This window comes from Thermobia domestica, chromosome 10, assembly GCF_964235325.1.
Source record: "Thermobia domestica chromosome 10, izTheDome1.hap1.1, whole genome shotgun sequence".
Taxonomy (NCBI): Eukaryota; Metazoa; Arthropoda; class Insecta; order Zygentoma; family Lepismatidae; genus Thermobia; species Thermobia domestica.
In genome coordinates, this window is record NC_137463.1 from 28,662,698 (window position 1) to 28,679,524 (window position 16,827).

The window sequence follows — 16,827 nt, forward strand, 5'->3', positions numbered from 1 at the left end:
GCATTCATTCTTACAGAACAATCCACTGCAAGATTTTATATTTGTAGCAGTGCTGAATTCTCAGACTTCATAAAATGTAAGAAAATATCAACCATAATGACGATGATCAGCATAACATGTGAAATCAAGTATCAATTTAGTTATGTACGAGATTTCTACGAAAAGGAAGGTACCTACTTTTTTCACGTTCGAACAGCATAAATGTCACGCGAATATTTTAAACTTATGCATATGTAGATTAAATTAGAGGGACACATATTGAATACTTAACAATTTCTAGGATTCGACACTAGAATGTAGAATATTTTATTATTATTAATAATAATAATAATAATAAATGAATTATTAAAACATTAAGAGGAGTAAAAGGTATTAACGTATTCTTAACTACTTATTCCCATCACATTAAGGTTTTCCGCCATCGCGGTATTACCGCTTTATCGCGAGAAAAATCTGTCCCGGTGATGTCCCAAGATCTCTTAGCATGTTTATAATTTCTTTCTATAATGTACCATCCCACGGTTTTCCACAATTTAACTTTGTACACCATACATATATGTCTAATACAAACCGAAACAGTTGAAAGATCTTACTACGAATAGGGTTTATCATACTTCTAGAGCAGCATTTTGTCTATACCATTTTGGTAAAAATACTGGGAAATCGATGCAAGAAACTTCAGTGAAAATTCTGTTTACCTACGCACTAGTCAGTTTAACTTACGTAATTTCAATTCTTCGTTTCAGATAATCTTCCTATGTTTGCCATTAGTCCTATTAATTTTTACTGAATTCATCTAAAGCCAGAAGGAATGGAAGGGCTCCAAAAGCTAGATAGTAGAATTGTCGTTGAAACTACCAGGAAGTATGATAAAGTTCTTCTCGGGCAATCAGCCAGGTGAAAACTGGTGGATAGGCCAACGTTTCGAGAGCTGTCATCGTTCTCGTCATCAGGGCAATTATGTAGAGATCAGCGGATATAAGTAATATATACTCTGGGCTGGAGAAAATGCTGGTTCCTGATTGGCTGGTTCAATCTGAAAAACTGGAGCTGTGATTGGCTGGCTATGTTCCGTAGTCCGTGCTAGTGATTGGCTGAGGGTTATCTGGATGTTTGTGTGTCGTTTTCTTTGCTGTGGTACTGATGACCGGGTTCCACAGGGGGCTGAGTTCTGCCGTGTCGTGACAAAACGCTGTAACTTTGGCGAAGTTGTTTTGCGAAAATGAGCCTTAAAGTTTTCATCCGAAAATGTGAACCAGTGTAACTAGGCAATAATGGTCAACCAATCAATTTTCACCAAATTTAATCACACAACATGCATTTACGTAACATTACATGTAACCACGTGTTTCCAAAGTCAAGATACACTATTTCTACACGATACAGATCACATTTTCGGATGAAAACTTTAAGGCTCATTTTCGCAAAACTTCTTCGCCAAAGTTACAGCGTTTTGTCACGACACGGCAGAGTTGAAATCCAGTGTCTCTATTAACGTTGTTCGGTTCATGAACTATGGCAAGAGATTCGGCTACTATCCTGGTCCAGTAACTGGTGCTCTTGGTAATGATGGATGTGTCCTTAAATAAAACTTTATGGCCTTCTGTTAAACTGTGTTCAGCTAAACCTGATTTTTCTGGATGGAATAATCTAATGTAATTTTCATGTTCTCTGCAACGTTGTTCAATGGTGCGTCCTGTTTGTCCTATATAAGCCTTTCCGCATTCACAGGGTATACGATACACGCCTGGTGTCGGCCTCTCGAAACGTTGGCCTATCCACCAGTTTTCACCTGGCTGATTGCCCGAGAAGAACTTTATCATATACGCCGCCAGGAAAGCTTCAAATCTTACCAGGAAGTAATGTACCAATGGAAAAGGTGTTTTCTTCAATGGACACCTCAGAGATTCGGATTGTATATAAAAGCTGCGAAAGTTGTGCTTAAGTAAAACCAGACATCTACTTCAACTTCTTTTCATGGTGCAACGATTGGCCAATGGATAATGCACATCTTTCAATACAGAATTTAAACATGTTTAGCGTATTATAGTAATACAGATTAGATTGGACAAGGAATTTTAAAATCGGGATTCACATATTAGATGATGTTCAGAGTTCTACGAGAAAGGTATTATAACAATTAGTATTATATTAGGTTTTCTATATTAATTTTCTTACAACAATATAATCTTGAGACACAATGTATTCCAACGGTTTCCAATAAATAAAGAAGACGTCTTTGGTTTATTGGAAGAGACACAGATATCTACACATGAATATATTCTCACAACAATAACATCAGATACATCTTAGACATACCCATATCTTTCTATAACTTGTTTGCACGGAAATTGTGCCAGAAACAACGCCACTGATAAGTAAGGATAATCAAACATATAATCGATAATCGATTATCCTTACCTATCGATGGCGTTGCTTTCAGTACAAATTCCGTGGAAACAAGTTATAGGAAGATATGGATATGCCTGAAGCATATCGGAGGTGTTGTGAAAATATGTTCATAGATAGGGCTATACCCTGGCACATATGCTAAAGAGACTGAACTTGATTTGACGGATCAACCACCTAACCTATTCTGATCTCCCGGTCAGCGTGTTCAATTTGTGTTCTGTCGCCGACGGTAGCCTCCCTGTTTCATGGACGACATCCTTCTCCATATTTATGTAAGCAACAAGTCTGATAGGATAAAATCTACTAGAAAGACAATTCAAGGCTATAAACCGACAAATTATTATTAAGCTGATCAAGTATACGAGAGTATTTATTTTAGTTTGGTGCTTATGTCTGACCGCGACCAGAAGCAACTTACACAAGCTTCCACATTTACTTTTTTAGCCAAAGTCCCACAAATTTAAAACGTATTTTGTCTTTTGCTAATTCCTTCACCTCTCATTTTACTATAATTTGGACATGAACTGAAACCCTTCAGATTTCTATCATTCTCTAGTTTTCTGCGTTTAGTGGCTTATTTGTATCCTAATCTTTTTGTAAAGAAGACAGTGCCGCAATGCTATTGGGTAACATTCCTTTAAACATTTTTTCAGCTTTCAGAGCAACACCAATAGTATTTTAACAATAAAGGATGATTCGTATAGAACCAGCCTTTTGCATTTGCCAATAAATGCGCAGTCGATGCATAACCTTATTAATCCTGCACCTTGCAAATCGAATGGTTTATAGACAGTCTGACAAGTGACAGCATGTACACCGACAAATAACAACATAATTCAAGGATCGAAACTGATTAAGAACTCCTTCCCAAATCAGTCATCTTAAAGGGTTCTGGTACCCAACATCCTCCGATCTGAGCACCCCGTATTATTTTTTTTTTCAATGGGTGTACTAAAGAACAGGGTGTAAGACACGAAATTTCGTACGTTATAACAGTTGATAGCCATCATTTTGGCTAAAACCAAGAACACTGCGACAAGTCACACAGTATATGAAACACTGGGTAAACGCGTGTCTTCATAAAAAATACCTCATTCATCATCTACTGTGATAATTCCAATACACTTAAAACGATTCACGGTTAAGTCTTGTACAAATTACGTTGTATCTATAGAGAATATTTTACATTACAGCTAATTTTGTTGCTCTAGGTCTATAAGAATCACCCTGTACTGATATTATGCCTTTGTTCTAAACATGTCGGACTGAGATTAATTAATCCGTTTGAGGAACAAGACGGTAATTTAACCAAAGGTTACTTGGATACGTATTGTGTATTGTTATTTAACAAAGAAAGAGGAATGTGTATTTTATATGCATATTATGTTTAACAAAGAACGGATTACTTCAGGTGTGTATATTTTAAGTTGGCTATTTATCAAACGAAGAAGTTCTTGAGATATGTGTATTATGTGTTGGTTATTTATCAAAAGAAGAATTACTTGAGGTCTGTATATTTTGTGTTCATACATACATAGTTCATATGTACACTCATGTCCAAAATGATTGTCGCATATCTATAACTGTCTTCCTGTAAGAATATAATTTGATAATGATTATGCAGGGTACTTTTAATACTGATACTATGTGTATAATCGGGAAATGTATACTGGTGATAAATTTCATAGGAAAAGAATTATAAATACGAAAATTATAATGAGGTAAACAAAATGTTGCAAAATGGACAAGAAAGTTTTATTATCGTTTTATTGTTCTTATTTGCTGCTCTTTTGACATGAAATTTTCCAAATACATGTCTTTGTCGATTATTCACATTATAAGAATTAATGTTATTATTCTTATAACATTATAAGAAATATCGGGCGAATTCGTTATCAAATTATATTCCTACAAAAACATATTTATAGACATGCGACAATAATTTTGGACACGAATGTACAATAAATATATTACAATATATATCTAAAGTTTATTCAAAATCAAAGCACAATCATTTCTTGGGCGTATTGTAAAATGCGTGTTTTGGTTTCTACCGCCCCATATGAATATTTCGGGTACAAAACAACAAAATTTGAATTTCACGTAATGTACGATTCTTTTCTGAATTATAGGAGAAAAAATCACAAGAACTATATCGAAATGCATGTGCAGTAGTTCAACATACATTTGATTTAGCACAAGTTAGTTTATATTCCTCAAATTTAACATGATTTCCTGCACTGACTACAAAAATCTTGGCCTCATTTCGTACTTGTGTCAATATCTGGACAGTTCGAGGAGACAATTAAATCTCATTTCAGTTTTTTTTTTTTTTTTTTTTTTTTTTTTTTTTTTTTTTTTTTCGAAACTAGAATCTCTTCATACCTCTAGCATACCAACTACTATACAGACGTACAAACCAACAACAATATAGTCCGCAGTTTTTATGGAAAAGTGCCGCATACGAGCGACATAGTATACCTAATTAGTCGGAATATTGTTGTGTCCACATTACTTCAACAAGCAACAACAACATGAGTGAAGCCGCATATGAGTGACAGTATATACCTAATTAATCGAAATATTGCTGTATCGACATGCTTCAACATGCAACGGCAACTTGAGCGAATCATGAAATACGTGTATTGGTTTCTATCATCCCATGTGAATATTTTCGGGTATAAAATAATAAGGTTTGCATGTTACCTGAAACTCGTAAACGTTTGAACTGGAAGACAATGTAATAACATACTTTTAACATACAGAAGTTAATGTTCATACTTTTAAGAACATAATAGATAAACATTATTCAATACCACGTAAATAATAGAATAATATACGAACATTAGAAGAAATATCATCTTCAAGTTATAAAAGACGTAGAAAAAAAGGTACTTACCGGGGTCGCCTTCTCCCAATAATGGACCAACTGAACCAAAAAACCGTTTATCAAGGACCTGTAGCAGCTGAAGAGCAGTTTCATGTACTAATGTTCTGGGGCATCCTGTATTCATTAACGTGACGTTGATAATTGCTGTGTAGTGGTCACAAGGATATTCTCTGAAATTATGAAATAAAGTTTATTCTGTAACTGAATCATTATTTCTACGAAAACAAATTCAAAGGAATCAAATATCATGTAATTGTATATATGCATATATTTTATAAGTAGTATCACAGATCCTAACTCTAAACTTATTGGGCCATATGCAGAGTCGTTTTGGCGTATGATTAGCGTCATACTAAAGGCCTGACTACTGCAGGAAACATATGTTAGTCGAACTTCTTAGTATGGCACTAATCATGCGTCAGAACGATTATGTATAAGGCCCATTATGATTAGTGTGAGATGAGTAAATTTCTTTTTTTATCTTGTTCTTTAAGGTAAAATGGGAATACTTGATACGTATACCTCCGAACTAAGGCATCCTCATTACAATCTCCTTGATACTATAAAAAGTGTTTAACAACGGAAGAATGTTATTGCTGTATTGCATTGAGTATTTATGTAATGAAATCACAACTGAAGGTTGTTAAGGATAAAGTTCAAGTAATAATTCAGTAATTTGATGAGTATATGGGGACCACAAACAGCCTAAAAATCAGAAAGTAGTCTATAAAACATGACGCGAAAACTAAAAAGAACAGCTACCTTGTAAAATTTCAAATTTGTTACATGAGCCCTTATTCACATACACACCCTTAGCTCTTCCCACTGATCTAGTAGATAGCAAGCATGCATTTTGTACACGGAGTCCTGGATTCGATTCCCAGTAAAAGAGCCTGTTAAAAAATTTGAACGCATTACGGTGGTTCGGGTTTCACCTTAAAGTGAAGATCACTGTCGCAAACAGCCTGGGTGTTTCAAGGGGCGCTGAACACCAATTCCATCAGCCAACCAAACCAAATCAACCTTTCAATTACTCAGTTATTACAGGCCTAATTATGATGTCTTTAATCTTATTTCTCAATCTATCTCTTTGTTTCAGCTTCATCACTTCAGTTTTTCATAAATCCTTCTCACTAATACGATAAGAAGCTAGACATCTAATCCCTATTCTAGCGGCTAAGCAAGACACCTTCTCAATATTCTAGCGGCTCTGTCACACATTTTATCCTTATTCTACCAGATTCATAACTCCGCCTACACCTACGTTACACAAACAGAGCATGCCTTCGGTAGACCCAGTGGAGGATCAAGCCCGGGTCCAGGGGGCTAGGCCTCCCAGTTTTATGAGTGAGAAAAATAAACTATTATTTATATATTTTTGAAAGTTTATAATAAATTTATGTTATATTTATCATAGTCTGGGTTCTGACTAGCTCCCCCCTTCCCCGTGTTTATCTTCTAGATCCACCGCTGGGTAGACCTTGATTTTTTCTCTTCAAGTTATCCCAAAATGTATTTATACAGATTTCTCCATTTCCAAGTATTCAGTATAAGAAATTGTGTTAAGAGCCTGACATACTTAAAAAAATACAAAATTTACCATTTTCTTTTGCTTATTTTTCATCAAGTGAAAGGAGATAATGAAATGCGATTTACCACAATCATAAATAATGTTATTCTACAACAGAAAATATGAACCTGAATAATTTCCAGTGTTGCTATCTATAGAAATTACAGTGTTGCCAGAATAATATCTCCCCCAAAATCTAAGTTAAGGCACCGACAAAAGGAACGCACTCAACTGCATTTGATTATGTATCACGTTATCTTCGAATCCTGTGAACTACTTTTTAAATAATAATTGTATTCAGTTTGTAATAAACAAAATATTTTTAACATAAAGTTATTAAAAATAAAATAATGTTATTTAAAAAGTAGTTCACAGGCTACCCAAACATGATACATAATCAAATGCATTTGAGTCCGAGCCTCTTGTCACTGCCTTAACTTAGATTTTGAGCGAAATGATATTCTGGTAACACTGTAATTTCTATGGATGGCAACACTGAAATTTCTTCAAGTTTATATTTTTTTGTTGTAGAATAATATTACCTATGATTGTGGTAACTTGTATTTCATTATCTCATTTCACTTACGAAACACAAGCAAAAGAAAAATGGTAAATTTTGTATCATTTTTAATATGTCAGCCTCTTAAGAGAAAAATTACTAATTCTAAGTCGAGTTTATGTATCCCTACGTACGTAAACTCAACTCATAGAGAAAACGATTACGTAAACTACTATTGTAGTTACGATAAAAACAGTTATTCTAATTATTTTCAAGAAAAATCACTTTTGGGAGGTTGTGACAGAACATAAGACGGAATACTTAAAGTATTAAGATATCTCTTACGTACGAGAAACAAGCAAAGAAATATGAATTGTCAGAATAGTTCATTTCAAATGGAAATATAAATTAACTCTATCTCTTTCTTTGCTTATTTTCAACTTAAAATATTCTATCTCTTAGTCACTGCGACACTTCAATCCCATTTTCTGTTTCACCAGACACGATATGCCTCACGAAACACCAAGACTGGGATTAATTTCTCAGATGGCTCCGAATGATTTAACCTTCACATCTTACGGGTTCCGTGCAAAAGTGAAACGCAAGCGGAAGCCAACAAAACCGAATAGAATGAGAAGTACAATTTTTAAACGGAGAAGATTAATAGTGGAACACGATAGAATGAAGAGTTTACGCTTTACCCAAATTACTAACGAACTCGAGATATTTGGCTAAAGATTGCATCCACATGAGAAAGGGAAATAAACGCAAGACATCAAAATGAAATGAAATCTTTGAGTTTTACGTCCCACCGTTATGCCGCTTAGGCTAAAGGAGACGGTGATGATCAGTAATGAATGAAATGGTGGAATGAAGAAAGTGGGAGAACCCCGAGGAAACCCACGCACACGGTGTTTGTCCACCACAAAGTTCACTTGGCGGGGGCTGGGATCGAACCCGGGACCTCAAGCACCAGAGGTGAACGCTCTACCACTGAGCCACCGCGGCCCCGCAAGACAACTAATCCCATGAACAACCAGACACTAAACCGAATCTATTGTAAAAATAAACTAGCTTCTATACAGAAAATCATATGGGTTTTCTTGCAACACATATGCTAGCAAAACTCTCTGTATCCGCTGAGGAATTCTAGTTAACTTATTGAACTTTTACTGGTTGGCTGGAGTTTAGCGTCTTTTTTTTTTTTTTTTTTTTTTTAAGCACCGAAGCTATATGATACATAGATTTACAATTAAAGGTGGAATGCGAACACCCTATAGTGCGTTCATATTTCAAGGATATCCCACCAAGAATCGAACTCGGGGCTCCGTGCATCAACGGTGTGCGCACGCAATCATCTACACCAGCACGGAGTGGTATGATGATCTTTCACTGATATAAGTATGTCTGGAAACATTTTTAAAGCAGGATATGGTTGAGATGAGCGCGCTAATATGTCCGTGACAACTCAGGGGCATTCATGTGGAAATATTGTGTGTCTTACCTCACGTGACAAAGAAACAGAAAGCACAATAAAGAAGGACATTCTCATATAGTCTCGCTGCTGAAAGGAACGATAAACTCAAAATCAACTCAAGGAAGAACATTAATTAACTGTGGTATCGTCAGCCGTCAATGAGGTCAAGCATTGCTATGAAGTTTCAACTGAAAAGTTCCTCCGACAATAGTCAGCACTCCTTGGATACGTTCTTAACTGCATGAGGCACAATGTCAATTAGTATTCACCGGAGCACAATAAAACGCAGCTACACGTGACTCAGGATGTCAATTGAATTTCAATGAAAGACGATAATACCCAACTATACGTGTCTTACAATGCTAATTGGTATTCACTGGAGGATGATACACCAGGCTACACGTGCCTTAGAAATCTCAATTGACATTCACAGGACGATTGTAATACCCGATTATACATACCTTAGAATTTCAAATGATATTCACCAGAGAATGGTAACTCCCAGCTACACGTGTCTGAAGAAATGCCAATTGACACTCATAGGAAGATGGTAACACCCTGCCACATGTATCTTAGGAGTTACTTGAAATTCACCAGAGAAGAATAATATCGGGCTACACGAGTCTAACAACTGGTCTTGTACGCGAATTTTCCTCGGAGCCACCAAAATATTGGCTCCATAACACAGTTCTGCCACATTCTGATTTCTATTTGTCTGCTCTTTCAAGAAAAAAACTGAAGAAATAAAGTTACTGACTGGATACTAAATCGCGGACTTGAACGATTGATTAGTGTTTCTCAATCCCAAAAGACTTTTATCAGAATATCACACATCGGCTACCGCAATAGTGGAGTTGCTTATTCTAGGATAATACCTAATATTTCCATCTACTCATACATGATGTGTTACGAAATTTTACGATCTAAAAATCATCAAGCAATTAGTTGCAATCACTCTTGAGACAGTCTGTACGAGTCAACACCTCCAGCGGCAGCAACAATGTTCAGTACTTCATAAAATCAATACTTCATAGAATCTTTCAGGGTTACACTACTATACTAATTCATATTATTATTATTTATAAAAATTCAAATAAGTGTATCGCGAGGTAGTGGGCGTTCGGTAATGTATGTCGGTAGTCAAAACAAACGGTTGGGAACCATTAGGCTAGCAACTAGCGCCATCTGTAATATCTTAAAATTGTTAATGAACTTCCAAAACGGACAATCAGTCGAACTTTGCTTTACTATCAATTGGCATGGAGACAGATATACAGTGTGTTTTAAAAAAAAACTCCCTAGTTTTAATGTGTCCTAGAATCTGTACAAAGTGACATATACTATTCTAGTTTGTGATGTTTGATTCATCAGCTCTCCAAGTTTGGCTCCCCTGTAGTTGGCAGGTCTGCTTGACCTTGAGACGGCAACAGTGCTGTTTTTTTCCTGTTTCCTCAGTTCAGTCCAGGCAGGCGTGCAGTGCAGAGCAAATCAGCAACAATGTGTACTCCGCAACAGAAAGTGCAGTGTGTTATTTGGCTTGTGAAAACTGAGTCATTTATAACAGTGCAGCGTAATTTTAGACGTCCGGATGGTGGTGAACCACCTACAGCAAAAACTATCTGTCATTGGCTAAAGTCTTTCAAGGAAACCGGTAGTGTTTTGAAAGCAAAATCACCAGGTAGATCGAGAACTTCTGAAGATGTTGAACAGATCTACCAACATTAAACAAAACTTGAAGGAATTCTTTTTCATGATATGTACCGGTACTCATTGATGTAAGTTTTCATTCATTTCCCAATTAAATTTATACTTAAAACTAGGGAGTTCTTTTTCAAACACCCTGTATATATATTTTAAATGGATGCATCATGAAAGCGTAATAATTGATGCTCTAAGAAATTCATGCATCCATTAAGATGGAATATTTCCACATTAACCTCTTCATTATGACATTAACAGGGCGACAATATACGAGGGCCAATCAAAAAGTTTCACGAATTTTATTGTAGCTCTTTATTACCACAATATAAGTACGCATTTACTTAATCGTCTTCAAAATAAGCATCTTCGGAGCACTGCTCCTGTCATTGCTGGGGTCATCGACAAAATTCCTATTTTGGTATCTTCCGAAGTTGGCCATCGCGTTGGTTTTGATGTCTTCTACAGTGACGAAATGGATACTGGTGCTTGTTTTCCTTAAAGCATTGTCACCGAAACTGAGTTTAAGGCTATCAAAGCAGATATCTGCACCAGATCTCCCCCAATTTGCATATGAACTTCATGTTTTTTGCATTGCTCGAACTGCGACAATGCCCCAAATGATCACCACACACTTCTCCGTTAGGTACACTACCCGTTACGACCCGTAAACTGCCTGTTACGACCTGGTCACACTTGTCATATTCATAATTAGGCAACCTTAGGACTGTACTGTACAAAATTCATTTGCCACTGCATCACAAAAGCAAAACTACAACACTTTGGGAACTTTTCGATTGACTCTCGTATACCTAGGTAATATTGTTAATCATATAAAGCCTATTATTATTATTATTATTATTATTATTATTATTATTATTATTATTATTATTATTATTATTATTATTATTATTATTATTTTCTTTAACTAAAATGTGTCTAAATATAAGATAGACTATATCAAACTGAACAAATTATCATGCTTCATGGCAAATTTTCATCTGCACTTTCCCAGAAAAATTTAAAAAAAAAAAAAAAAACACTTTTGTGGAGTCAAAATGTACGAGGGTAGTTCAATAAGTTCTCAGAAAAATATTTTAAAAAACAAATCATTTTGGGTATTTTTCTTATTTTTCAACAATCTCCTTCCAGCTCGACACAGTTTTTGCAACGTTTCTCCATTTTTTTAAGTCGTCCAAAAAGTAGAATTTCCGAAGGTCCTCAAAATAGGCATTTGCTTGGGAGATGACCCCCGCCCAGCCATTTTTCAAGTTTGCAAATTAAAAAAAAAAAAAAAAAACGTAGCCAAATCTGGTCAATACGGTCGATGTAACAATTGGAATTTTAATTCCATAATTTTCGCCATCGAAACCTGACTTGATGGAAGAGATTTTTTTTTTTTGGCCAAATGAGGACACACTTTCTTGAATTCTTTTCTCAACCGGTGGAATAACGACGCACAATAGTTCTCATTTATCATTTGTCCTTTTTCCAAGTAATCGATGTCAATTGACACTCACATTGATTCCGCGTGCTTCGCAACAAACTGTGGCCATCATCTTGTCAGCCGATTGCACTTTCTTCGCCCATTTCGGAGCTGGATTGTTAAAGAAAAAAAAAAACACTGCTTTGACTGTTATTTTGTTTTAGGAGTGTAGTAGTTAAGTGTATCCTTGTCTCGTCCACTGTTATGTATCGACAAAGAAACTAATCGGGATTGCGACGAAAAGTGCCATCGCCAAACCAGTTCCCGAATCGATCACACTATTGCGTTTATTTTCCACTGACAGCAAACGCGATGTCCATCTTGCTGAGATTGTTTTGAAACCGAAATTTTGTGCAAAATTGAAAACATTGTACCTTGTGATATGTCTATGGCCTCAGCTATTTCACGCACTTTGATTCGTCGATCACTCAAAACCACATCGATTCGTGGATTTTGTCAATCATTTCGGAGGAAATTCCTTCCACTAGACGTCCCCAACGATGTTCATCATTTGTGGATATACGGCCACGTTTAATCTCATTTACCCGATTGGAAACAGTCGCAAACACAGGAGCAGATGTGCCAGGAACTTCATCCAATTCGGCTTTAATCTCTTACGGTGTTAAACCTTTTAATTAGAAGTTTTTAATAACTGCATGAAGCTCATTTCTTTCCATTTTTTTCTAAATAAACTCAAGTTTGTTTCTTCAATCGACTATGACAATGAAACTACTTGACAGATATAACTGCAACAACAATCTAGTGAGGAATGACGCTTACTAAAAGCAAACTTCTTTCAATTCTGGGAGTGTTGTATACTGGATTTTCTAAGGACTTATTGAACGACCCTACTATGTTGTTCCTTGCTACTAACGTTATTCAGTTTTTATTTTGCTGAAAGAAATTGTTATTTATTTACTGTACAATATACTCGTATATCCTAAAATATGATGTTTAACTATCAGGTTCTATGTATTATTTGTAAATACATACAACAGTAACACACACACTCACACACACTCCTTTGTGCATACGCTACTTGTAATTAATAAACAAGCGCTGATGGTAGAATTTTTATAAAGATCGCTTCTCACGTCACTGAGATTACTTTTAACACTTCGAAGAGCAACAAGATATTCATTCTAGAACATGCAATTTTAGTCCAAACTACCGTTGATTAAAAGAGAAATGCACAAATGCACATTCATAATTTAAAAGAAAAATGACATATAATGAATGACAGCGCATTAAACAAATTGTGTCTCCTGTATTTGCAAAACTCTCCTCAAAAGCGAGAAAACCTTAATTGCGACAGTGATAATTTATACCCGCTGATGCATTACTTATTTTTTTTTTATTATTATTATTATTAAACCCAGCTGCAAACTATTCATGTGTACCATAAACACCAGATTCGCATTTCAATACAGATTTTATATATAACGTTTCAAAAATATGTCTGGCACAACAGCAAAGCAAAACTAAATACCAGCCCCAAGCGAAACAGATCAAAAAGAAAAGAGGCAGCGTAATGAAACAATTCAATACACAGCTACTGGCAAACAATATCGAACTAACTGAAAGATAACTCCAACAATATATATATATATATATATATATATATATATATATATATATATATATATATATATATATATATATATATATATCACCCTTCTGAAATTACATATATATTGAAAAAAAAAGGTGGAGTATTAGTTGAATACAAAAGCCAACTCTTGACCTCAAAATATCCACTCAAAAGATAATAAATAAAGTTCGTTCTTGTATTCAACATCGACATCATTGATAATTATTTTTATATCTAAATTTCAGACAATATCTCAAAAGGGAGCAGGAAGGTAAACATTTGTACCAAAGTTTGTGTTTAATTTTTTTTCTTTTATTCTGAAGAATATACAGGGTTTTCATAAAGTATGGACGGATTTAATTCGCTTATAATTTACATAAAAATGCTAATATCGAAATCAAATAAAGTGCAAACGGTAGCGAAAGGATTAAATTTTTACCTGTAATCTGCACCAGCTCAGTTCATTCACCGCCACACCTTCAACTGGGCGCCATTTACGTCCACACATTCGCTTATTAATGCATTCGCGCTGGAAGCCACTCATAGCGTTCCGCCGTGTTTGATCCGAAATGCCAGCCACAGACGCCCAGATTTTGTCCTTTAAGTTCCCCAAACCACTTGGCTTCTTTGCATAAACTTCCGTTTTCACATGACCCCAAAGCCAGAAGTCGCAGGGGGTAAAGTCGGGTGACATTCGGCCGCCTACGCGAATGTGTGGACGTAAATGGCGCCCAGTTGGAGGTGTGGCGGTGAATGAACTGATCTGGTGCAGATTACAGGTAAAAATTTAATCCTTCCGCTACCGTTTGCACTTTATTTGATTTCATTATGAGCATTTTTATGAAAATTATAAGCAAATTAAATTCGTCCAGACTTTATGAAAACCCTGTATATATATATGTTGATAGACAGAAAGATAAATGGCCACAAGGGACCACACAACACTATTCTACAATTAAAATAAAGCGAAAAAGATATGTATTTATATCCCTTTCGAATCCTCGTCTGGAGATGGAAATTGCACTATGTGGCAACGTCACAGATAAGGAACCAGAGGTAAGATCTAGCAATCTACCAAATAGTTACATCGATTCTTTCCAGAAGTTAAAGTCGATATACTTAGAACCACTTCTAGCATAACAATCGATGCAAATGCTTGATGGATTCCTAGAGCAATGTAATGGTTTTCAGTTATTTTGCGAGTTGTCACGTAGTGAAATTTTGACTCCCTATAGCGGCTGAGGGAGGCCCTGGAGGATATGCTATTAGGAGGCTTTTCGCCTTATTTTGACCTGAAGAATAACGCTTTGTTGTTCGTGGGCGTCATTGCACACGAATTTTTTTAGAGAGTTAGGTGGAGAATGGAGAGTGATGAGGTACTCCCAAACAACCTCTCTAAAATGATTGTACAGGTACAGAAGGTTCTGGAAGATGGATATTTGGATAGTTCACATACTAGTTCCTCAATGATGTCTTGACCCAACAACGATCGATCCTATAGCAATGGAACTATGGACCTTTAAAGTTTACTTTTTCACGTTTTCCGCACAATATAACAACGAAATTATGCACTTCCGGCCACAGGTCCATATGAAACTTTTTTTCTTAATTTTGATGTGAGGAATCTATTCCCAAAATATTGTGACAAACTTTTGTAACACCCAGTATGCATATACAGGGTGTCCAATATACAATACAACCCGGAGTTTGGAGTAGTAGAACTTTTGTACCTGAAGTGATACACAAATAATGATTATACCAAAATGAAGCCTTGTTCATGCACATATTTTTAAACTAGGAAGCAACGATTGAAGTACACTAGGAACCACACAGTGTTGCCAGATGTAACCGAAGGTGTTAATCAATTTTTTCGCAAAACATGTAAATTGACTCATAACTCATACGTATGGATGTTCTGTCGTTAATTTTCAGTTTGTTTAGTTGGAGTAGCTTGGAAACTATGGAGCAGGAAAAAAATAATTTTTCATTTCTACCGATAACTAATCGGATGAGGCCTCTGTAAGGAGGAACTAGGGAAATCGTAGTTTTCATAAATTAACACTCTTAATTGACAACTTTGCTGATGTTTCAGTGCATCAAAAGTTGTGTTAAGGATATGTCTACATTATGCAATTCCTAAAAAGAATCTAAAACAAACTTTGAAATTATCATGATAAAACGTTTACTTACATGCACCCGGCATCACTGCGACTATCAGAAATGAGTTACCAGCTCTATAGCGGATGCTGGGATAGTTCCCTGTTTTAATTCAAACACTCGTTCACATGTTTCACCAGGTTTGCAGCAACTTTACGAAGATTAGGCGTGTTAATGTTCTAAACTGCACTGCGAATGTTCGTTTCCAGGTCTTGAATAGTTCAAGAATTGTTCTTGTACACCTCCTGCTTTAAATAGCCCCATACAAATGAATAGCAGTGTTGCCGAGTGCACGTAAATAAAAATTTGATCATGATAATTTCAAAATTTGTTCTTCATTGTTTTCAGGAATTGCATAATGTAGACATTTCCTTAACACACCTTTTGATGCACTGAAACATCAGCAGGGTTGCCAATTCAGAGTGTTAATTTATGAAAACTACGATTTCCCTATTTCCCTCTTACAGAGGCCTCATCCGATTAGTTATCGGTGGAACTGAAAAATTCTTTTCTTCTGCTCCATATTTTGCAAGATACTCCAACTAAGCAAACTGAAAATTAATGACAGAACATCCATACGTATGAGTTATCAGTCAATTTACATGTTTTACAAAAAATTGATTTACACCTTCGGTTACATCTGGCAACACTGTGTGGTTCCCAGTGTACTTCAATCGTTGCTTCCTAGTTTAAAAATATATGCATGAAGAAGACTTCATTTTGGTATAACCATTATTTGTGTATCACTTCAGATTCAAAAGTTCTATCCCAAACTCCGGGATACATTGTATATTGGACACCCTGTATAACGAATTTGGTACCATACCGAAAGAAGTTTGATTTTACTCATACAAAGATAAATATCAAAACATCAAAATATCGAACTATATCGAAATATTAATCTATATTTGATTTTTTTTTCAGGTTTTCCCTCTCTTAATTTTCTCTCTTGTGAATGCATTTTTAAAAATCTTTTTTCTCTACGAATAAGCCAAAATATATTATTTTTCTTGTATACATATCATCATCATCATCATAGTTATTCTG

General features: G+C 35.6%; 1 protein-coding gene across 1 annotated transcript in view; it reads right to left on the bottom strand.

Annotated features, from left to right (window-relative positions):
• Positions 1-16,827, bottom strand: part of fry (microtubule binding protein furry) — a 1,411,512-nt gene that overhangs the window by 867,279 nt on the left and 527,406 nt on the right. The window contains exon 25 of the mRNA XM_081727912.1: positions 5,312-5,472. Coding sequence (XP_081584038.1) covers positions 5,312-5,472 — 161 coding nt within the window. The remainder of the gene's footprint in view (positions 1-5,311; positions 5,473-16,827) is intronic.